At 40.4% G+C, this 24,612-nt stretch overlaps 1 protein-coding gene across 1 annotated transcript; it reads right to left on the bottom strand.

Moving 5' to 3' along the window:
- Nucleotides 1-17,828: 17,828 nt before the first annotated feature.
- Nucleotides 17,829-21,104, bottom strand: LOC119338143 (ABC transporter F family member 1-like). Its single transcript, XM_037610440.1, has 5 exons — nt 20,738-21,104; nt 20,163-20,236; nt 19,865-20,075; nt 19,538-19,772; nt 17,829-19,075 (listed from the first exon to the last, which is right to left on the bottom strand). The coding sequence occupies exons 1-5, from the start codon at nt 20,942-20,944 to the stop codon at nt 18,024-18,026; spliced, it is 1,779 nt and encodes a 592-aa protein (XP_037466337.1). The 5' UTR covers nt 20,945-21,104; the 3' UTR covers nt 17,829-18,023.
- Nucleotides 21,105-24,612: the final 3,508 nt, after the last annotated feature.

Here is a 24,612-nt window from a genome sequence, read left to right as displayed (position 1 = left end):
AACCTAGACTGATGTTGTTTTCAAGAGAACTACCATGGTGTTCTTTTTGTGCAGAAATAAAAGTTCTCGGATTGGGACGAAACTTTGCGAGGATTTTTTATATAATAAAAGAAAAATACTGGAGCCAAGAACCACTGGAGGGGGGCCCCTGGGTGAGCACAACCCACCAAGGCGCCTCCCCCCCCTCAGGCGCGCCCAGGTGGGTTGTGCCCACCTGGTGGCCCTGCAGACCCTGATTCCAACGCTATAAAATCCTATTTTTCCAGAAAAAATTCGGTGAGGAAGAATTATCTCGTTTCGCGTTACGGAGCCGCCACCACCTCCTGTTCTTCATTGGGAGACCAGATCTGGAGTCCGTTTTGGGCTCCAGAGAGGGGGATCTTCGATCTTTGTCATCACCAACCCTCCTTCATCGCCAATTCCATGATGCTCCCCACCGGGAGTGAGTAATTCCTTCATAGGCTCGCTGGTCAGTAAGGAGTTGGATGAGATTCATCATGTAATCGAGTTAGTTTTGTTAGGGCTTGATTTGATACGACTTTGCCATACTTAATGCTTTTCACTTTGGGCCCGAGTGCCATGATTTCAGATCTGAACCGTTTATGTTATCACCATTATATCTATATTCTAGATCCAGTCTTGCAAGTTATATTCACCTACTACGTGTTATGATCAGTAAACCCCGGAGTGACAATAGTCGGGATACTTTCCAGTGATGACCGTAGTTTGAGGAGTTCATGTATTCACTATGTGTTAATGTTTTGTTCCGGTTCTCTATTAAAAGGAGGCCTTAATATCCCTTAGTTTCCATTTGGACCCTGCTACCACGGGAGGGCAGGACAAAAGATGTCATGCAAGTTCTTTCCGTAAGCATGTATGACTATTTATGGAATACATGCCTACATTATATTTATGAATTGGAGCTAGTGCTGCATCGCCCTAGATTATGACTGTTATATGATGAATATCATCCAACAAATCCATCGATCCAATGCGTACGAATTTTTTAGACATTGTTCTTGCTAAGTTAGTACTGCTACTACTACTATTACACTTGCTACAAAATCATTGCTATCATTGTTACCGTTACTACTGTTGTTCTACTACTATCAAAAACTATCATACTACTTTGGTACTGATCACTTTGCTGCAGATAATTAATCTCCGGGTGTGGTTGAATTGACAACTCAGCTTCTAACACTTGCGAATATTCTTTTGCTCCCCTTGTATCGAATCAATAAATTTGTGTCGAATACTCTACCCTCAAAAACTATTGCGATCCCCTATACTTGTGGGTTATCAAGACCTTTTACTGGCGTTGTTGCCAGGGAGCATAGCTATATTTGTTGAGTCACTTGGGATTATTATCAATTTATCACTATGAAGAATCTGAAGGATACCAAGACTAAAATATTTCCCTCTAAGAGGAGGGGAGGTAAGGAACTGCCATCTAGCTCTGCATTTAATTCACCTTCTATTTTGAGTAAACTTGCAACACCACCACATGCTATTAACTCTGATATGTCGCAAGTTATTGATGCTGTTACTTCTGCTATGGATAATGCTTATGATGATGCTAGTACCTTGCTTGATGATGATGTGCCACTAGGTGATTTTCTTGATGAACAAATTGCTAGAGCTAAAGAGAATGAAATTACTGAACTGATGAAATACCTGAATCTGAAAATCTTGAGACACCTATTAGACCTAGTCCTACTAGATATGAATTGTCTAAGATACGGGAAGGTTATGTTATGGATGAGGAGACAACTAGAGACTTTGTTGCTTGCAATTATATAGATGGTCTTAAGAAATTACTATGCAAACTGAAGGAGAAATCTTTGAATGCTAGAATGAAATGTGATCCTAAGTTTGCCACTTAACCTATCTTTGTTGATGATAAGAATTTTGAGTTCTCTGTCAACCCAGAGTTAATTACTTTGGTTGAATCTGATCCTTTCCATGGTTATGAAACTGGAACTGTTCTGGCACATCTTACTAAGTTGAATGATATAGCGACAGTATTTTCTCATGATGAGAAAATTTGCTACTATTATATTCTCAAATTATTTCCATTCTCATTAAAGGGTGATGCTAAGACTTGGTATAATACTCTTGCTCTTTATTGTGTGCGTAGTCCCCAGGATATGATTTATTACTTCTCTGAAAAATACTTTCCTGCTCATAAGAAACAAGCTGCCTTACAAGAAATATTTAACTTTGTGCAAATTGAAGAAGAGAGTCTCCCACAAGCTTGGGGGAGGCTTATCCAATTGTTGAATGCTTTTCTTGATCATCCTCTTAAGAAAAATGAAATACTTGATATTTTTTATAATGGACTAACCGATGCTTCTAGAGACTTCCTAAATAGTTGTGCTGGTTGTATTTTTCAGGAACGAACTGTTGAACAAGCTGAAGAATTATTGAATAACATAATGAAAAATTATGAAGATTGGACTCTTCCTGAACCTCTGCCTAAACCTACTCTGAAGAAAAAGGGTATCTTATATCTCAGTCCTGAAGATCTGCAAGAGGCAAAGAAATGTATGAAGCAAAAACGTATTAAAGTCGAGGATGTCAAAATTACCTCCTATTGAAGAAATACATGGGCTTGATACATCACCATCCAAGGTGGTAGAGGTAAATTCTTTAATGAAATTCAATGATAAGGACAATCCTTATAATATGCATCCTAGTCAATGCCTTTACGAGTTTGATAACTACATTAGAAAACAAGATAACTTCAATGCAAATGGTATGAAACAATTGAAATAAAATTCTGATATATTTGCTCGCTTGAGTGACTTGTTATTTAGAATCTCCAATGATGTCAGAGGTGTAGGAAAACATGCCTCTATGGTTCAAACTCAGTTAGAACAAGTTGCTAAGTCTCAAAGAGAGTTGCTTGATGAAATGAATAATAATATCAATGATCATGTTGTTAGAGTAATGACTAGAGGCGGTAAAATGACTCAGGAGACACTTTATCCTAAAGGTCACCCTAAAAGAATTGAACAAGGCTCTCAAAGAATTAACAATGATGCACCTAGTCCTTCTAAAAATAAGAAGAAAAAGAAAAATGATAGGACTTTGCATACCTCTAGTGAACCTGAGATTGAAAAACCTCCTGAAGCTAATAATGATGTTACTATTTCTGATGCTGAAACTCAATCTGGTAATGAACACTCACCTAGTGATAATGAAAAAGATAATTATGAGGTTCATGAAGAAACTCAAATAAACAATAAAGAACCAGATAATGATGATGATGTTGAAATAAAACTAGTTGTTGATCTTGATAACCCACAATCTAAGAGTAGAAGATACGACAAAAGAGACTTTGTTGCAAGGAAACATGGTAAGGAAAGAGAACCATGGGTTCAAAAACCTATGCCCTTTGCACCTAAATCAACTAAGAAGAAAGATGGTGAAGAATTTGAACGCTTTGCGGAAATGATTAGGCCAGTCTTTTTGCGTACTCGCGAATGATATTTTAAAGATGGCCCCTTATGCAAAGTACATGAAAGACATCATCACCAATAACATAAAAATACCGGAAGCTGAAATCTCCACCATGCTTGCTAATTATTCTTTTAAGGATGGAGTACCTAAAAAACTTGGAGATCCAGGAATACCAACTATACCATGTCCATCAAAAGAAATCATGTGAAAACTGCTTTCTATGATTTAGGAGCTTGTGTTAGTGTTATTCCTTTCTCTTTATACAGAAGACTTGATTTGAGTAAACTCTCACCTACTGAAATATCTTTGCAAATGGCTGAAAAATCAACGGCCATACCTATTGGTATTTGTGAGGATGTGTCCGTTGTTGTTGCAAATGTTACTATTTTAACAGACTTTGTTATACTTGAGATGCTCAAGGACGACAACATGTTGATTATCCTTGGTAGACCCTTTTTGAATAATGCAGGGGCTATTATTGATTACAACAAAAGCAAGATCACTTTTCATATTAATGGTAATGAGCATATTGTGCACTTCCCAAAGAAACAATTCCAAGTGAATGATATAAATGTTATTGAAAAATCTTCGACACTAACTATTGGAAGTTTTCAAATACCTCTACCTACTGCCAAAAAGAAATATGATATACTTATTGTTGGGGACATGCATATCCCCGTTGAGGTAACTTAGTGTTTTACGAAAGTTCTTCCGTTTCATGCTAATCGGAAGTGGTTGTTCATAAGACTTGATCAACCTTATTAATGGACCATTTTTGAGAGGTGTGAAGTTGATGAATTTAGTAGGCACCACCTTTTGTCCTCACCTTTTATCCTCTATTTTTCTTAGTTAAATAAAATAAAATGTCATGTTTATCCTGTTTTAAGGATTTTCCGTGCCATAAAAGATGACCCAAAAATAAAAGTTCTCATAATGTCCTAGAAATTTTATATGATTTATTTCTGAATATTTAAGAATTTTTGGTGCAAATAACATCAGAGGGGGTGCACCAGGTGGGCACAACCCACCTAGGTGCGCCAGCAGCCCCAGGCACGCCCTGGTGGGTTGTGGTCCCCACATGGGCTCCCTCACTTATCTCTTTAGCCCATATCATCACCTACCTCCACAAAAAAATCACCATTGCTCTCTCTCTCTCTCTCTCTCTCATGTTCTTGCTCTCAAACCCGTGGATTTCGATATCTTTACTCGAAGCTCCATTTCCGAAACTGTTTTTGGGGATTGCTATTTGGGCTAAGATCGGGTGAATCATCGGATAGTGGCCTACAAACTCGGAGAATGGTGGAGGTGCGGCCATGCAGATGGCCACATAACCCCTTCATGGATGGAGCTGGAATCCATCAAGAGTTCGCAAAATTTGTTGCCAATGCTGGCCTCGCCAACTTCATCACGGCTGAGTGTGAGCAGGGCGGATACAGGATCATGCCAGAATACATCGTCGCCTACCGGAACGCCCAGGCAGTTGCAGAGGTGGAGCCTCAGGAGTGGGGCGCTAAGGTACCCGCTCCACAGCACTTCAACATAGGACCTGATGGCTACTACGAGTGGTGATTACCAAGTTAGGCCAAAAGCCTAAGCTTGGGGGAGTACGTATTTCCACGGATATTACATTCATGTTCATACATTTCATTCCAGTTGTCGGTGTTCGCACTTTTTCATTGTATTATCCATGCTAGATTTGTTTTCTCGCTTTCTTCTTATGTGTTTGAAAAACTTTGACAAAATCACAAAAAATGTTGTTTGTTTCTTTTCGGTTTTTCTTTCTAGTTTAAATTAGTTGTAGTATTAAAAGTAAACCCAAAAAAAGATTTCTCGAATCTTCTTCTTGTTTGTTGGGAGCTTTCCCATGTAAATAGTTTTTCTCATTTTTTGTTTTTCCTGTTCGAATTTGCTTTCTTCTAGGAAAACTAAAAACTCCGAAAAAATATTTCAGTGTGTTTCTCTGAATTTATTTTTTCCATTTATTGAGTCATACCAAGGAGAAGAGCACGAAGAAATTGTTGAGTGGATCTCATATGCATTATTGTTGATCAAACAAAGAGCCGAAATTACCTTGTCTTCTCTTTTGAATAAAACGTTTGCAGATTCCATCTTAGTCCATGGCACTCTTGCACTTTTATTATTTTCAAATCATTTTGTCATGCAAGTGAAAGGCAATATTGATGATATTTGGTGAACTGGCTATGGCAGAGAGAAACGGGTATGAACTCGACTTGTTCTGTTTTTGTAAATATGTTTCACCTAGTATCCATGATTCAGCATATTATGATTGAACATGTTTTCAATGACAATTAGAGATTATAGTTTCTCATGACATGCTTAAGTAGCTAGGAGTGGATAATGATTTATTGGATGTCAACATTGCATTAAAATGATTGTGATGTAGTATGATGATATGGTATCCTCCTCCGAATGTTAGAGTGGTTTAATTTAGCACATGTTCATGCATGTAGTTGAATAAAAACAACATAGACTCTATGATATTTATATTCATGGTGTTCATATCCTACTCATGCTAGTATCCAATGTTCATTATGCATAATGCATGTTCATGACCGTTTCACTCTCTAGCTAGCCGCTCCCCAACCTATTTGCTAGCCTTCGTCTGTACTAAACAGAATTACTGCTTGTGCATCAAAATCCTAAAACCCAAGTAATTCCACATGAGTCCACCTTACCTACCTGTATGCGGTATTACCATGCCGTTCTAAGTAAATTTGCATGTGCCACCTCTAAAAACTTCAAATAGATATCCTTTTTTGTGTGCCTGGATTGTTCATAGAGCAACATGAGGTAGTCGGTATCTTCCATGCTAAGCGGGTTATTCTCATGATGAGTGTTTATTCACTCGTCCTTGCATGAGAGCGGCGGTAATTGATACATCTCCAACGTATCTATAATTTTTTATTGTTCCATGCTATTATATTACCCGTTTTTGATGTTTATGGGCTTTATTTTACAATTTATATCATTTTGACTAACCTACTAACCGGAGGCCCAGCCCGTATTGTTGTTTTTTTCCTATTTCAGTGTTTCGAAGAAAAGGAATATCAAACAGAGTCCAAACGGAATGAAACCTTCGGGAGCGTGATTTTCGGAACGAGCGTGATCCAGAGGACTTGGAGTGCAAGTCTAGAAGCAATCGAGGAAGCCACGAGGGTGGAGGGCCCCCCTACTGGGTGCATCCCCCTATCTAGTGGGCCCCTCGGGCGTCCACCGACCTACTTCTTCCTCCTATATATACTCACGTACCCCGAGAACATCAAAGGCGACCATGAAAAACTATTTCCACCATCGTAACCTTCTGTATCCATGAGATCCCATCTTGGAGCCTTCGTCGGCGCTCCGCCGGAGAGGGAATCAACCACGGAGGGCTTCTACATGAACACCATAGCCTCTCCGATGAGTTGTGAGTAGTTTACCACAGACCTTCGGGTCCATAGTTATTAGCAAGATGGCTTCTTCTCTCTCTTTGAATCTCAATACCATGTTCTCCTTGATCTTCTTGGAGATCTATTCAATCTAACTCTTTTTTGCGGTGTGTTTGTCGAGATCCGATGAATTGTGGGTTTATGATCAAGTTTATCTATGAGAAATATTTGAATGTCCTCTGAATTCTTTCATGTGTGATTAAGTTATCTTTGCAATTCTCTTCGAATTATCAGTTTGGTTTGGCCTACCAGATTGATCCTTCTTGCAATGGGAGAAGTGCTTAGCTTTGGGTTTAATCTTGCGGTGTCCTTTCCTAGTGATAGCAGGGGCAGTAAGACACGTATTGTATTGTTGACATCGAGGATCAAAAGATGGGGTTTATATCATATTGCATGAGTTTATCCCTCTACATCATGTCATCTTTCTTAATGTGTTACTCTGTTCTTTATGAACTTAATACTCTAGATGCATGCTGGATAGCGGTCGATGTGTGGAGTAATAGTAGTAGATGCAGGCAGGAGTCGGTCTACTTGTCACGGATGTGATGCCTATATACATGTCCCTAGATAATATCATAATTATTCACTTTTCTATCAATTGCTCTACAGTAATTTGTTCACCCGCCATAATACTTATGCTATCTTGAGAGAAGCCACTAGTGAAACCTATGGCCCCGGGGTCTATCTTTTATCATATAAGCTTTCAATCTACTTTTCTTTGCATCTTTACTTTTCCAACTATATTATAAAATACCAAAAATATATTTATCTTATCATATTATCTCTATCAGATCTCACTTTCGCAAGTGGCTGTGAAGGGATTGACAACCCCTTTATTGCGTTGGTTGCGAGTTCTTATTTGTTTGTGTAGGTACGTGGGACTTCTGAGGAGACTCCTACTGGATTGATACCTTGGTTCTCAAAAGCTGAGGGAAATACTTACGCTACTATTGCTGCATCACCCTTTCCTCTTCAAGGAAAACCAACGCAAGCTCAAGACGCAGCAAGAAGGATTTCTGGCGCCGTTGCCGGGGAGGTCTTCGCTCAAGTCAAGACATACCAAGTACCCATCACAAACTCATCTCCCTCGCATTTACATTATTTGCCATTTGCCTCTCGTTTTCCTCTCCCCCACTTCACCCTTGTCGTTTTATTCGCCCTCTCTTTCCCAATCACCTATCTCTCTTCCGCTTGCCTTTTTGTTTGCTTGTGTGTTGGATTACTTGTCGTGATGGCGCAAGATAATACCAAATTGTGTGATTTCTCCAATACCAATAATAATGATTTCCTTAGTACTCTGATTGCTCCTCTTAATGATGTTGAGTCTTGTGAAATCAATATTGCTTTGCTGAATCTTGCTATGAAAGATCAATTCGCCGGCTTTCCTAGTGAAGATGTCGCTACCCATCTAAACAACTTTGTTGATTTGTGTGAGATGCAAAAGAAGAAAGATATGGATAATGATATTGTTAAATTGAAGTTATTTCCGTTTTCACTTAGAGAACGTGCTAAATTTTGGTTTTCGTCTTTGCCTAAGAATAGTATTGATTCGTGGAACAAGTGCAAAGATGCTTTTATCTCTAAGTATTTTCCTCCCGCTAAGATCATCACTCTTAGGAACGATATTATGAATTTTAAACTACTTGTTCATGAGCATGTTGCCCAATCTTGGGAAAGAATGAAATTGATGATTCACAATTGCCCTACTCATGGTTTGAATTTATGGGTGATCATACAAAAAAATTATGTCGGATTGAATTTTGCTTCTAGAAATCTTTTAGATTCGGCCGCGGGAGGCACGTTTATGGAAATCACCTTAGGAGAAGCTACAAAACTCCTTGATAATATTATGGCTAATTATTCTCAATGGCACACCGAAAGATCTACTAGTAAAAAAGTGCATGTTATAGAAGAAATTAATGTTTTGAGTGGAAAGATGGATGAACTTATGAAATTGTTTGCCACTAAGAGTGCTCCTATTGATCCCAATGATATGCCTTTGTTTACTTTGATTAAGAATAATAATGAATCTATGGATGTGAATTTTGTTGGTAGGAATAATTTTGGTAACAATGCTTATAGAGGAAACTTTAATCCTAGACCGTTCCCTAGTAATTCCTCTAAGAATTATGGAAATTCCTACAATAATTCTTATGGTAATTTTAATAATATGCCCTATGATTTTGAGAATAGTGTGATAGAATTTATGATCTCTCAAAAGAATTTTAATGCCTTGCTTGAAGAAAAATTGCTCAAAGTTGATGATTTGGCTAGGAACGTTGATAGACTCTCGCTTGATGTTGATTCTTTGAAATTTAGATCTACTCCTCCTAAGCATGATATCAATGAGTCTCTAAAAGCTATGAGAATTTCCATTGATGAGTGCAAAGAAAGAACCGCTAGATTGTGAGCTAAGAAAGATTGCTTTGTAAAGGCGTGTTCTTCTAGTTTCCATGAAAATAATGATGAAGATCTTAAAGTTATTGATGTGTCCCCTATTAGATCTTTGTTTTGAAATATGAATCTTAATAATGATGGGACTAGAGAAGAGTCAACTTTAGTTAAAAGGCGTCCCAATGATTCAGAGTTTTTAGATCTTGATGCTAAATTTGGTAAAAGTGGGATTGAAGAGGTCAAGACTTTAAATAGCATTGAACCCACTATCTTGGATTTCAAGGAATTTAATTATGATAATTGTTCTTTAGAAAGTTGTATTTCCTTGTTGCAATCCGTTGTGAATTATCCTCATGCTTATAGTCAAAATAAAGCTTTTACCAAACATATTGTTGATGCCTTGATGCAATCTTATGATGAAAAGCTTAACTTGGAAGTTTCTATACCTAGAAAACTTTATGATGAGTGGGAACCTACTATAAAGATTAAAATTAAAAATCATGAGTGTTATGCTTTGTGTGATTTGGGTGCTAGTGTTTCCATGATTCCAAAAACTTTATGTGATGTGCTAGGTTTCTGTGAATTTGATGATTGTTTAAATTTGCATCTTGCGGATTCCACCATTAAGAAACCTATGGGAAGAATTAATGATGTTCTTATTGTTGCAAATAGGAATTATGTGCCCGTAGATTTCATTGTTCTTGATATAGATTGCAATCTTTCTTGCCCTATTATTCTTGGTAGACCTTTTCTTAGAACGATTGGTGCGATTATTGATATGAAGGAAGGGAATATTAGATTCCAATTTCCATTAAGGAAAGTCATGGAGCAATTTCCAAGAAATAAAGTCAAATTACCTTATGAATCTATCATGCGAGCTACTTATGAATTGAGTGCCAAAGATGGCACTACTTAGATCTATCCTCGCTTTTATGCCTAGCTAGGGGCGTTAAACGATAGCGCTAGTTGGGAGGCAACCTAATTTTATTTGTGTTTTTTTTTGTTTCTGTTTAGTAAAAAAATTGCATCTACCTTATGTTTAGATGTTTTTTTATATTTTAATTAACGTTTGTGCCAAGAAGAACCTATAGGGTAACCTATGGTGATAGTTAATTTGATTCTGCTGAAAAACAGAAACTTTGCACGCACGAAAATAATTTTAGTAATTCACAGAAACGTGATTTTGCGTTGATTCGTTTTTCTGTAGATCAATAGACAAATTTCCCAGGACTTCCTATTTTGGTAGGATTTTTAGAGTTCCAGAAGTATTCGTGGGTTACAGATTGCTACAGACTGTTCTGTTTTTGACAGACTCTGTTTTTCGTGTGTTATTTGCTTATTTTGATGCATCTATGGCTAGTATTAAGTGGTATGAACTATAGAGAACTTGAAATACAGTAGATTTAACACCAATATAAATAAATAATGATTTCATTACAGTACCTTATGTGGTGGTTTTTCTCTCTTTCACGAATGGAGCTTATGAGATTTCCTGTTGAGTTTTGTGTTGTGAAGTTTTCAAGTTTTGGGTAAAGATTTGATGGACAATGGAATAAGGAGTGGCAAGAGCCTAAGCTTGGGGATGCCCATGGCACCCCAAGATATTCAAGAATATCCAAAAGCCTAAGCTTGGGGATGCCCCGGGAAGGCATCCCCTCTTTCGTCTTCGTTCATTGGTAACTTTAATTGGAGCTATATTTTTATTCGCCACATGATATGTGTTTTTCTTGGAGCGTCTTGTATGGTATTAGTATTTGCTTTTTAGTTTTCCACAATCATCCTTGATGTACACACCTTTTGGGAGAATCCCACTTGATTGAAATTTATTAGAATACTCTATGTGCTTCACTTATATCTTTTGAGCTAGCTAGTTTTTGCTCTAGTGCTTCACTTATATCTTTTAGAGCACGGCGGTGGCTTAATTTTGTAGAAATTGTTAGTCTCTCGTGCTTAAATTATATTATTTTGAGAGTCTCTTAGAACAGCATGGTATTTGTTATGGTTATAAAATTGGTCCTAGAATGGTAGGCATCCAAGTTGGGTATAATAAAAACTATCATAGGAAGTGAATTGGATGCTATGATCAATTTGATACTTGATAATTGTTTTGAGTTATGGACATAGTCATATTAAAGTCATGCTAGTTGGGTGATTATGAATTTAAATAATGCTTGTGTTGAAGTTATCAAGTCTCGTAGCATGCATGTATGGTTAAAGTTGTGTAACAAATTTGAAACATGAGGTGTCCTTGGATTGTGCATCCTTATGAGTGGCGGTCGGGGACGAGCGATGGTCTTTTCCTACCAATCTATCCCTCTAGGAGCATGCGCGTAGTGATTGGTTTTTGATGACTTGTAGATTTTTACAATAAGTATATGAGTTCTTTTGACTAATGTTGAGTCTATGGATTATACGCACTTTTACCTTTCCATCATGTCTAGCCTCTTCGGTACCGTGCATTGCCCTTTATCACCTTGAGAGTTGGTGCAAACTTCGCCGGTGCATCCATACCCCGTGATATGATACGCTCTATCACACATAAACCTCCTTATATCTTCCTCAAAACAACCACCATACCTACCTATTATGGCATTTCCATAGCCATTCCGAGATATATTGCCATGCAACTTTCCACTGTTCTGTTTATCATCATGACACGCATTACTATTGTCATATTGCCATTGCATGATCATGTAGTTGACATCGTATTTGTGGCAAGGCCACATTGCATAATTTTTCATACATGTCACTCTTGATTCATTGCCCATCCCGGTACACCACCGGAGGCATTCATATAGAGTCATATCTTGTTCTAGTTTTGAGTTGTAATTCATGAGTTGTAAATCAATAAAAGTGTGATGATCATCACTATTAGAGCATTGTCCCCAAAAAGAAAAAGAAAAAAGGCCAAAAGAAAAACAAAGAAAGGCCAAAGAAAAAAAGGCCAAAAGAAAAAAATAAAGGCCCAAAAAAGGAAAAGGAAAAAAAGGGGGCAATGTTACTATCTCTTTTCCACACTTGTGCTCCAAAGTAGCACCATGTTCTTCATATAAAGAGTCTCATATGTTGTCACTTTCATATACTAGTGGGAGTTTTTCATTATAGAACTTGGCTTGTATATTCCTACGATGTGCTTCCTCAAAATGCCCTAGGTCTTCGTGAGCAAGCAAGTTGGATGCACACCCACTAGTTTTCTTTTGTTGAGCGTTCATACATTTATAGCTCTAGTGCATTCGTTGCATGGAAATCCCTACTCCTCATGTTGACATCAATTGATGGGCATCTCCATAGCCCGTTGATTATCCTCTTCAATGTGAGACTTTCTCCTTTTTTTGTCTTCTCCACACAATCCCCATCATCATATTCTATTCCACCCATAGTGCTATATCCATGGCTCACGCTCATATATTGCATGAAAGTTGAAAAAGTTTGAGATTATTTAAATACGAAACAATTGCTTGGCTTGTCATCGGGGGTGTATAATTTGGGAGCATTTTTGTGTGATAAAAATGAAGCATATCCTAACTATATGATTTTGTAGGGATGAACTTTCTTTAGCCATGCTATTTTGAGAAGACATGATTGCTTTCATTAGTATGCTTGAAGTATTACTATTTCTTATGTTAATATGAACTTTTATTTTGAATCATTTGGATCTGAACATTCATGCCACAATAAACAAAATTACATTAAGAATTATGCTAGGTAGCATTCCACATCAAAAATTCTGTTTTTATCATTTACGTACTCGAGGACGAGCAGGAATTAAGCTTGGGGATGCTTGGTACGTCTCCAACGTATCTATAATTTTTTATTGTTCCATGCTATTATATTACCCTTTTTGGGCTTTACTTTACACATTTTTATCATTTTTGGGACTAACCTACTAGCCGGAGGCCCTACCTGTATTGTTGTTTTTTGCCTATTTCAGTATTTTGAAGAAAAGGAATATCAAACAGAGTCCAAACGGAATGAAATCTTTGGGAGCGTGATTTTTGGAGCGAACGTGATCCAGAGGACTTGGAGTGCAAGTCAAGAAGCAGTCAAGGCGGCCACGAGGGTGGAGGGCGCGCCCACCCCTACAGGGCGCGCCCCCCTATCTCGTGGGCCCCTCGGGCATCCGCCGACCTACTTCTTCCTCCTATACCCACGTACCCCGAGAACATCCAGGGAGCCAACGAAAACCTATTTCCACCGTCGTAACCTTCTGTGTCCACGAGATCCCATCTTGGAGCCTTCGCCGGCGCTCCGCCGGAGGGGGAATTGACCATGGAGGGCTTCTACATCAACACCATAGCCCCTCCGATGAGTTGTGAGTAGTTTACCACAGACCTTCGGTTCCATAGTTATTAGCTAGATGGCTTCTTCTCTCTTTTTGGATCTCAATGCCATGTTCTCCTCAATCTTCTTGGAGATCTATTCGATGTAACTCTTTTTGCGGTGTGTTTGTCGAGATCCGATGAATTGTGGGTTTATGATCAAGTTTATCTATGAGAAATATTTGAATCTCCTCTGAATTCTTTTATGTATGATTGAGTTATCTTTGCAAGTCTCTTTGAATTATCAGTTTGGTTTGGCCTACTAGATTGATCTTTCTTGCAATGGGAGAAGTGCTTAGCTTTGGGTTCAATCTTGTGGTGTCCTTTCCCAGTGACAGCAGGGGCAGCAAGGCACGTATTGTATTGTTGCCATCGAGGATAAAAAGATGGGGTTTATATCATATTGCATGAGTTTATCTCTCTACATCATGTCATCTTTATTAATGTGTTACTCTGTTCTTATGAACTTAATACTCTAGATGCATGCTGGATAGCGGTCGATGTGTGGAGTAATAGTAGTAGATGCAGGCAGGAGTCGGTCTACTTGTCGCGGACGTGATGCCTATATACATGATCATGCCTAGATAATCTCATAATTATTCGCTTTTTTATCAATTGCTCGACAGTAATTTGTTCACCCACCGTAATACTTATGCTATCTTGAGAGAAGCCACTAGTGAAACCTATGGCCCCAGGTCTATCTTTTATCATATAAGCTCTCAATCTACTTTTATTTGCATCTTTACTTTTCCAATCTATATTATAAAATACCAAAAATATATTTATCTTATCATACTATCTCTATCAAATCTCACTTTCGCAAGTGGCCGTGAAGGGATTGACAACCCCTTTATTGTGTTGGTTGCGAGTTCTTTGTTTGTTTGTGTAGGTGTGTGGGACTTTTGAGGAGCCTCCTGCTGGATTGATACCTTGGTTCTCAAAAACTGAGGGAAATACTTACGCTACTATTTTTGCATCACCCTTTCCTCTTCAAGGAAACCCAACGCAAGCTCAAGACATAGCATTCACCAAGTGGGCGGAGGTGGAACCTATGCGCACCATCCCTACAAGCACGGTCGTGAAGGTCATCAAGGGCCTCCTGAGCCGGTTTGGCGTCCCCAACCGTATCATCACCGACAATGGTTCCCAATTTACAAGCAACCTATTCAGGTCATATTCTGCTAGCCTTTGAATGTAGATATGCTACGCTTCGTTGGCGTACCCGCGGAGCACCGGCCAGGCTGAGTGCGCGAACACGGAGGTCCTCAGGGGCCTCAAGACGAGGAGGAGGTTCAAAAAGAAGTTCGAGGCATGCGGCAAGGGCTGGCTGGATGAGCTGTAGTCCGTGCTATGGTCCATCCGCACCACCTCGACCAAGCCCACTGGCGAGACTCCCTTCTTCCTTGTCTATGGGGCCGAGGTGGTCCTTCCTTCTGAGATCAAGCACGGTTCACCATGGATCTTGTCATTTGATGAGGCGCTAGGATGCCTCATGGGGAACTAACCTTGTGCTTGGTGATGAAGCCCGCCGCCAGGCTTCCCTCTGCCGCAAGGTACCAGCAGGCCTTGTGGCGCTACCACAGCCGCAACATCCGCCCCCGGACCCTCGGGGTCGGAGACCTCGTCCTAAGGCGGGTCCTCTCCAGGTAGGGCCTCCACAAGCTCTCGCACATCTGGGAGGGCCTGTTCAAGGTGGCCCACATCTCTAGGCCAAACATCACGCACTTAGAGACGGAGGACTGGGTCCCCGTGCAAACGCCTGGAACATCCAGCACTGATACGTCTCCAACGTATCTATAATTTATGAAGTATTCATGCCATGTTTACAACAATTTTATATGGTTTTGGTGTGATTTGCATGGAACTAACCTGGACTCACGTTATTTTCAGCAGAACTACCATGGTGTTGTTTTTTGTGACGAAATAAAAGTTCTCCAAATGCAACGGAACTTTTTGATGATTTTTTTTGGAACAAAAGAGGCACTAGAAGCTTTGTGGGAGGAACAGAAGGTGAAGGAGGTGAGCACAAGACACCTGGGCGCGCCAGGAGGCCCAGGCACGCCCAGGTGGGTTGTGCCCACCTTGAGGCCCATCTTCGCGTGATTCCAATGCTGGAAAATCCTATAAATTGAGAAACCATCAGAAATTCCGCTGCTGCAAGCCTCTGTAGCCACAAAAAATCAATCTAGAGCCAGTTCCTGCACCCTGTCGGAGGGGGAAATCATCATTGGTGGCCATCTTCATCATCCCAGCGGCCACCATGATGATGAGGGAGTAGTCCACCCTCGGGGCTGAGGGTTTGTACCACTAGCTATGTGTTTAATTTCTCTCTCTCTCTCTCTCTCTCATGTTCTTGAGTTGGCATGATCTTGATGTATCGCGAGCTTTGTTAATATACTTGGATCATATGGTGTTTTCCCCTCTCTATCTTGTTGTGATGAATTGAGTTTTCGTTTTGAGAGCATTCGATGTATGCCTTGCTATGAATACCCGTGGAGGGGGAGGCTAAGGAGGGAAAGAGGCTTGTAATTTGAGAAATAAGGAAGCAAAGAGAAAATAGACGTGATTCATGTTGTGTCACGGGCGCAAAGAAAGGAAAGGATATATAAGGAAGCAAAGAGAATGTGTTAGTACCCAGGAAAAAAGATGGTAAAATTAGTTCAATGGTATATTATTGTGATGACAATCCGCTACAACCGACGGAAAATGTGTGCCTAATGTCAGCAAAAAATGGACGGCTCTATCAACACGTCCACCATATGATGCAAAATCTATTCAATTTTTTTAATTAACAGCAGATACATACAATATAAAAAGCTCTCATGCATGCAAGGGATTTGGATCACAATCTAAGGTCACTGATACTAGGTAACAAAGAAGGAAAAAGATAGAGAACGACATGCACAGATGACCAATAAAGAAAAATAGGAAAAAACCAAAAAAGCGTTGTGAAATCTATAGGCAAATAAAACAATTAAGATTTAATCCAGTTGCAAAATAAGACACAAGGGGAAGAAATATTCAAACATGGAGCCAACACAAAAGAAAAAAATGCGCACAAAAAAGAAATATGCAAATATGCGGCAAGAAAAAAATTATGTTTCCGTACATTGAATTTTGTTATCTTTTGTATGTCTTTTATTCTTATGCTTGAGTTTAATTATTTTTTGATCACAGTTGGAGATGACTGTCTTTAATCACCCGTGAATTATACAATGCATAAGTTTATTAGCGGTCTGTAAAATTTGGTTGGCTAAAATCAAAATTCGCCTTCATGTTATTCCCCAGCGCACACATTTTCGTCGCCATGCATATTAGGTTTAGGGGCATGTGTTTTTCTCCGTTGTAACACACTGACATATTTACTAGTTTGATATAAAGATATTAATACTCAGGCATATCAACATACAATCGTGCCTTTTAAAATAAAAAATGCTAAAAAACACTATCCTACAAAATCATATAATTTTTTCATGCTCCATTTTCTTCACACAATGTATTAATCATATACAACCCTGATGACAAGTTAAGCAATTGATTTATACTTTTTAACGGACTTCAGCTTTTTCAACCCCACGCAATACATGAGCGAGCATTTGAGGAAGCCCATCATTAAAACAAACAAATGTTCTATAACGAAATATTGCCACTAGTATATAAAAGTGACAACAAAAAACACTTTCAAAAACATGATATTACTTTGAACCACAAGTAAAAATGAAGTAACATTGCCCCTTCTTTTTTTCCTCTTATTTTTTTGTTACACTTTTTTTGCCTCTTTTTTATACTACTGAAACATGACTATATGAATGTATTTGCAGTGTATCAGGATGTGCATGTATGATAATGATAAACCATGATAAACCATGGCTGAGCCATAAATACTTCGTCAACTATATGATCATGCAAAGTAATATAACAATAAAGGCATTTGTAGTAGATACATTTTTGTAGGTGCATGTCTACTACAAACGATAATTTTTTGTAAGGAGTACTATATTTTCTGGTACGAGGATGTCCGTCGTCCAAAATTAGATACTACCCAGATGCAAGTTCGTAGAACCGTACAATTAAGGGTGTAACAGACGTAGAATTGTACAAATACAAATTTGAACATAACAATTGAATGAAATATGTCTACATCTCATCACCTTATAAAATGATAATCTTCAAATCTAGAACCACAGAGCAAAACAAACCATCATGGATCAACAATGTTAAAGATATGAAATTAAATACGGATCGTCTGGTTATAAAATAGCGTAGAGAAGATATGTTTTAAGTGATACAATAGTACTTGTACTTGTCGCGCTAAATGATGGAAGCTTTTCTGATACAGAGGCAAAACTTTGGGTTGTCTAGATCTCCAAAGAGCCGAGAGAAGGAAAAGACAGGAAATCTAGAGACCAGCCCTTTTCTTCAAGTGTTGCTTGAAATCCATGATATCGCCTTCCCACCTAGTCACCGCCTGGTTCTCACAGACCCAGATCTCTTGAGCAACCTGATTGATCAGCCTGAAGTCATGGCTCACCAGGACCAACCCCCCGTCCCATTCCTTCAATGCCTCAGCAAGTGAGTCAATGGTCTCAATGTCAAGATGATTTGTCGGCTCATCAAGCAACAGCATCTGTGGCTGCCTAAATGCTAGCCAAGCAAAAATGACACGGGCCTTCTGCCCATCAGACAGGTTTTTCATTGGCATCACCTGTGCCTTTCCTGACAGGCCAAACTTGCCAATTGCAGCTCTCATCTTCTCCTCTTCATTCCCAGGGTACTCCCTCATCATGTACTGCAGGGCCGGCATGTCCAGGTCCAGCTTCTCAGTGAGATGTTGATGGAATTGTGCAATGCGTAGGTGGTTGTGGCGTCTGACCATGCCATCCAACGGAGATAGGTCACCTGTCATGAGCTTCAGAAGTGTGCTCTTACCTGCCCCATTGGGACCGACCAGTGCAACTCTCGAGTCAAGGTCAACACCAAAGTCAAGGTTCTTGTAGATGAGATTATCCGGACTGTAACCAAATGTGACATCAGCAAACTGCAGCACTGGTGGTGGGAGTTTGCCAACATCTGTAAAGCGGAAAACAAGAATCCTGTCATTGACAACCTTCTCAGCGAGACCACCACGCTCCATCTTTGCAAGAGTCTTCTCCTTGCTCTGAGCCTGACGAGCAAGCTTCGCAGATCCATGACCAAATCGTGCAATGTACTCCTTCATATTAGCTATCTGTTCCTGTTCCCATTTGTACTGCTTCATTTGATTCTCTTCAAGCTCAGAGCGAGTTTGAACATACTGGTCATAATTTCCAGTATATAACTTGAGGGTCTTGTTCTGCATGTGGATGATGTTAGTGCACACTCCATTTAGAAAATCTTGGGAATGCGAGATAACAACAAGTATACGCTCAAAATTCTTTAATTTCTCTTCCAGCCAGACACAAGCCTCAAGATCTGCAAACAAAGGCAAAAAAAATTAGGTTGTTTTCGAAAGTAAGCACAACTGACCACCAAGCTATGCAGGAAAGTCCACTAGAACCTCTTATGTAAGAGAAACAAGATTATGTATAGTAGTACCATATAACTTTGTGAGGTAGAAGGATGTGTGTCACATTAGCCAAAGATTCAGTTTTGCTAAAGCACATCTAGATGTGCCATAAGTATTGCACATCTAAGTCCTAAGTCATTGATCTTACGTGGAGATTTGTGTGGGTATTTTCTTTTTTACTTTCTTTCTATGCTTGATTTAGTCACTTAGATGTGCAATAACTAGGACACATCTAGATGTGCCCTAGACACACCCAAAGATTTTATATCAAAGAAAAATGTTAACGGTAGTCAAGCAATACAAAAAAGAACACATCATTTCCACTTAAAATACATGTTCAAGTGCAGTTTCATTTGTTTCATACTCACCAAGATGGTTGGTTGGCTCATCAAGCAAAAGGATGGTCGGGTTCATGAACAGCGCCCTTGCCAATGCAATCCTCATACGCCAACCCCCAGAAAAATCTCGTGTTGGCTTTGCTTGCATTTGCTTGTCAAAACCTAGACCAAACAATATCTCAGCAGCACGCTTTTCAGCAGTTGATGCATCCATTGCTTCTAACCGCTCATATACAAGATCCAAAGCTTCACCGCCACCATCATCCTAAATAGTCAGCAGCAAGTGTAAGCAATTATATGGACCCGGATGAAATGCGGACAATGGGCAAATACAAAGATGGAAGTTCAATAGCTAACCTGTGCAGCCAAAATTTCAGCTTCCTTTTCCAACTTCACTCTTTCTTCATCACAACAGATAACAGCTTGCAGCGCAGACATGTCAGAAGCCTCAATCTCACGAGTAAGATGATGTATGTCCATGTGTTCAGGAATGGGGAGTTCCCTGCAGCCTATTGCGGTGAGAAGGGTAGATTTCCCACAACCATTTAAGCCGAGCAAACCATACCGCCTGAGGTTAAATAAAACCATCAATTAAGTGCTCCAGAAGGATACATGGTTGTAATGAAATGAAAATAAACGGATGTATAAACTATACCTCCCGTAGTTAAGCTCCAATTCTGAATCCACAATAAGGTCATGTCCATGAAATGTTAATGAAAGGGACTCAATCTGCAACATACAAATACTATATTAGGAAATCAACAAAGTATTGAAGTAATCAACTGGTATGAAGGAGGGACGGAGATGATGCTAGATCAGATATTCGCATTGAAGAACTATGTAGGCATGGCCCCACATCCCAGCATATTTGGCATATCAACTCGAGTATTATTTCTTGTTTACATATACATAATATTGGTACGAGATAGGTTACAGGATACAACGGACCAGGAAAGTGGCTAATACGACCACACTGTTCCACGTCGAGAAGAGATGAATGGGTCATATATAAAGAGCCAAGAAATCACAAGTGATTTAACATGGATCTAGCAATCTATTTTTCACTCGATATAGGTATATCATATCTGGCGATGAACGACGAGGATATACATACTCTTGTGTTCTATCACTGGGGGTGGAACTAATCCGTGCGGCGAGAGAAGAAAAAAAAGGTTTGCAACGATGGATGAATAGCAACAAGAAGGAAAAGGGGATCGGATCTTAACGTACGTGGATATCACGGGAGAGCGGATGCGAAGCCAGGACCCCGGTACATGTCCGATCGGATAAGTTAAGGGCCGCTACGCCATTGGCGGCCTTATCGGCCGCTGACGACGCCGACGAGGACGAGGCAGCGGCGCTGGACTTGGCTCCCCTCTTGGCGGCGGCGGCGGCCTTCTTCTGCGCGGCTTTCTTCTTGCTGGCATCGGACACCATGGTAGGAGATCGGGATCGGGATCGGGATAGTTAGATAGCTCGAGGGTTGGGGATTGGTTGCTGGAGGCGGCGATTTGCGCAACCCTACGATACACGATTTCTATTCCCCTCCCAGCGGGCGGTGGCGGCGGCTTGTGGTGTGGAGAGAGGAGTTGGGATGGAGAAGACAAGTGCTACTTGTATTGCCTCCTCCGCTCACTACTGGTGGGCTGGTCAACTTACTCGGACCGGGCCGTGGGGCTTTTATCTGGGCTTCTCTTCCATTTCCGCGGGCGGGATAGCCTTGGAGTATATACCTAATCTCAAATACCTACACCTAAAAAAAATCTAAAATATCTACCCCTCAAAAAAAAAACTATAATACCCTGTCTAAAAAAATAATCTTTATATCAAAAAAACTTAATCTATAATACTACCCCCTAAAAAAAAGGTCAATGCTAGCAACCAGGCAGATGATCCCGCGTCGGGATCAACCGCCTCAGTGGCCGCTTGATTAGCATGATCATGGTCGTTAATTTCAACTCGTCCTTTTCATTCCATGCCTTGTAGCCACATGTGCACTTGCATTCTCATCGACGACTTCCAGCAACATGCGTCCTCACTAGTAGCGGCATGCAGCAGCGTGCACCTTTGCAAGTCAAAATTAACAGCCGTCGTTGCAATGAGAGAGTTGCTCCAAAGGTCAGCGGTCAGGTGGTTGTTGTCTACAAGGTCTGATGCGTCTCATACAATCCTGCGATGGTGATTTCGTTGCTACAAGCGCAACTCTGAGGCTGCGGCTAGTGCTGCAATGCTGGATGGTGGTCTTCGCGACACCCAACTACTTCAACGGTCACGACAATGGTACAAGGCGACTGCTTCAATGGTTGCGACAATGCTACAAGGGTGATGCGATGGCCACGGAGATGACACGACCACATGCTTCGAACGCCCATGATGTGCTTCGACGGTCGTGAGGATGTTACGATGGCATCCCCACTGTCTCGATGATGTTGCGGCAGCCTCGGTGTTGGAGCCACGACATGCTTCAAACGCCCTTGATGCAGCGATATGGACTTGGAAAGGTCTGGTCGGATTCGACGTAGTCGGATCCGAGTCGAGATAAGGTCCAAGTCGGACAGACCCAACTATGAGACGCAGCGATATGTCATCTGTGAGTCTCTAGTACAACATACATTCTATGTCCTAAGACCTGAGCTGACGCGTGTACTCGGGATGGTGACAGACTTGCTTTGGGCCGACCAAACGCTACTCCGTGACTGGGTAGTTACAAAGGTAGGTTTCGGACTTGTCCAGACCCATGCAGCGAGACATGGTCGAGCAAGATGGGATTTGCCCCTCCAAACAGGAGAGATATACTCTGGGCCCCTCGTGTGATCCGACCAAGAGAAGCATGGCCATGCGACAAGGATTATGAGATAATCCGGATTGTGGTCGGTATCACTAGAACGAGAAAGAGGTCGGGCTAGCACAAGGATGACAGTCTCGCCTTGAGCCCGACAACATATATCGTGAGGCAAAGGGAACAGAAGTGTGACACATTGTACATGTTCGCCTAACCAGCTTCATAGTCTGCTTGGTGGTCGGCACGCCTTGCTAGAGGCCGCTACCAACCGTGCAGGTCGGAGGTGATCCGAACTGTGACCAAGCCGACTTGAACCTAAGGGGTCGCGCGCTTAAGGGAAGGAACCTACGAGGTCGGTTCATAGGACACTGGTCGGATGTGATCCGAACTGGACTAGGAACGTGACCGAGTAGACTTTGGGCTTTAGGGTCCGTGCGAGGCCCAAGTGTTGAGCCTGCGACGGACGCCTATATAAAGTGGAAGTGCGGCACACTCATGCGATTGATCGCTTCGGCGTTGCGACTAGGGTTTGCATGTGTTGCGAATAGCCACCTCCACTCGTCGCCGACTGTGTGATCGGACCTAGCAGTCCGCCGCACGGTGTTCCTCCTGCACGCGTGGATACCGTTAGAGGCGGTGCACTTGCGCCGCTCCGGCGAACTTGTACGTGGGATCGGACGACCGGCTGTTTGAGGGAGATCGGACAAGGAGAAGACTATCCACACGGACGCGCTGCCCTAACTCTTCTTCCGCTGCACGACACTGCGCGTCTAGTGGTAACGAACTGTGATCCATCTCCCGTAGCATGTTCCTGGATGTTCTGCGCGTAGGAAAATTTTAATTTGCAGTCAACGCACCCTACCATAGACCCCAACAGCTAGATGGCTTATTCTCTCTCTTTGATCTTCAATACAATGTTCTCCTCGGTGTTCTTGGAGCTCTATCCAATGTAATCTTATTTTTGCAGTGTGTTTGTTGGGATCCGATGAATTGTGGGTTTTTGATATGGAGTCTTTTCTAAACTTTATTATGCATGACTGTTATAGCATTATATTTCTCTCCGATCTATCCATTTGGTTTTGACAACTAGATTGATTTATCTTTAGTGGGAGAGGTGCTTTGAATGGGTTCAATCTTGCGGTGCTCTATATACTAGTGACAGTAGGGGACAAGACACATATTTGTATTGTTTCCATTAAGGGTAAGACAACGGGGTTTATTCATATTGATTGGGTTTACTTTGTCTACATCATGCCATCTTGCTTAAGGGGTTACTTTGTTTTTCATGAACTTAATACCCTAGATGCATGCTGGATAGCGGTCGATGGGTGGACTAATAGTAGTAGATGCAGGCAGGAGTGGGTCTACTTGTCTTAGACGTGATGCATATATACATGATCATTGCCTTGAATATCGTTATAGTTATGCACTTTTCTATCAATTGCCCAACAGTAATTTGTTCATCCACCATATGCTATGTGTTCGAGAGACAAGCCTCTAGTGAAAACTATGGCCCCCGGGTCTAATTTTATCATGTATATATATATATATATATATATATATATATATATATATATATATATATATATATATATATAACGACCGTTTGGGACACCTAGGAGCCCAGGCACCTTATGTATCCGCCGTTAGATTGCTTTAGGATACGTGCTAATATAGTACGCATGCACATTTATGGTACCCCATATTTGGAAATAAATTGCGGTGCTGCCATCAATTAACGTTATTTAAATTCATGATTACTTGCCTTCTTAATAACGTATTAATTTGATTGGTCCACGACAATAAGGAAAGAACTATCTCTCTAATTTGGAACGCGGCCTTTTTTGTGTTTGAGGTATGTAGAGTACGTGCATGTATCATCTTATTAAAAACAAAGTTTTCTAGAAATATATCGGGTATTCTCATGTTTGACGTATCCAAAAATTTAAAATACCCAAAAATTAAATGTTTATATCATTTTAAGTTTGCTGTAGGTGGATAAGCTGTATGTAGGTACATATTAATAAATCTCGAATATACAAAAATATATTTTGGGTATAGACATACCCGAGAATATCTTTGGTACTAAAAAAAATCCACATACTCGCAAATTTATTTTAAGGTATCTGCATACTCCCGATATTTCTGGGTATATACACATTGCGGCTCGTTACAAGGTATTTGATACGTCCTCCATGTGTCAATCATTTGTAGCACATACATCATTTACATATATGCATACCAGATTTACATACATAATCATGATATTTTCAAGGTATCTACATACTCATGTTTTTTTGGGTATATTCATTACGTCTTGTTA

This window comes from Triticum dicoccoides, chromosome 7B (genome assembly GCF_002162155.2).
Source record: "Triticum dicoccoides isolate Atlit2015 ecotype Zavitan chromosome 7B, WEW_v2.0, whole genome shotgun sequence".
NCBI lineage: Eukaryota > Viridiplantae > Streptophyta > Magnoliopsida > Poales > Poaceae > Triticum > Triticum dicoccoides.
This window is presented reverse-complemented; position numbering and strand designations above follow the sequence as displayed.

Excerpts from the sequence above, each read along its gene's own strand:
- LOC119338143 (XM_037610440.1), bottom strand. The coding sequence starts at position 20,944 with ATGGTGTCCGATGCCAGCAAGAAGAAAGCCGCGCAGAAGAAGGCCGCC. Across the intron at positions 20,076-20,162 it reads TTGGAGCTTAACTACGGGAG|GCGGTATGGTTTGCTCGGCT; the intron begins GTATAGTTTATA and ends ATTTAACCTCAG. Across the intron at positions 19,773-19,864 it reads CTGAAATTTTGGCTGCACAG|GATGATGGTGGCGGTGAAGC; the intron begins GTTAGCTATTGA and ends CTGACTATTTAG.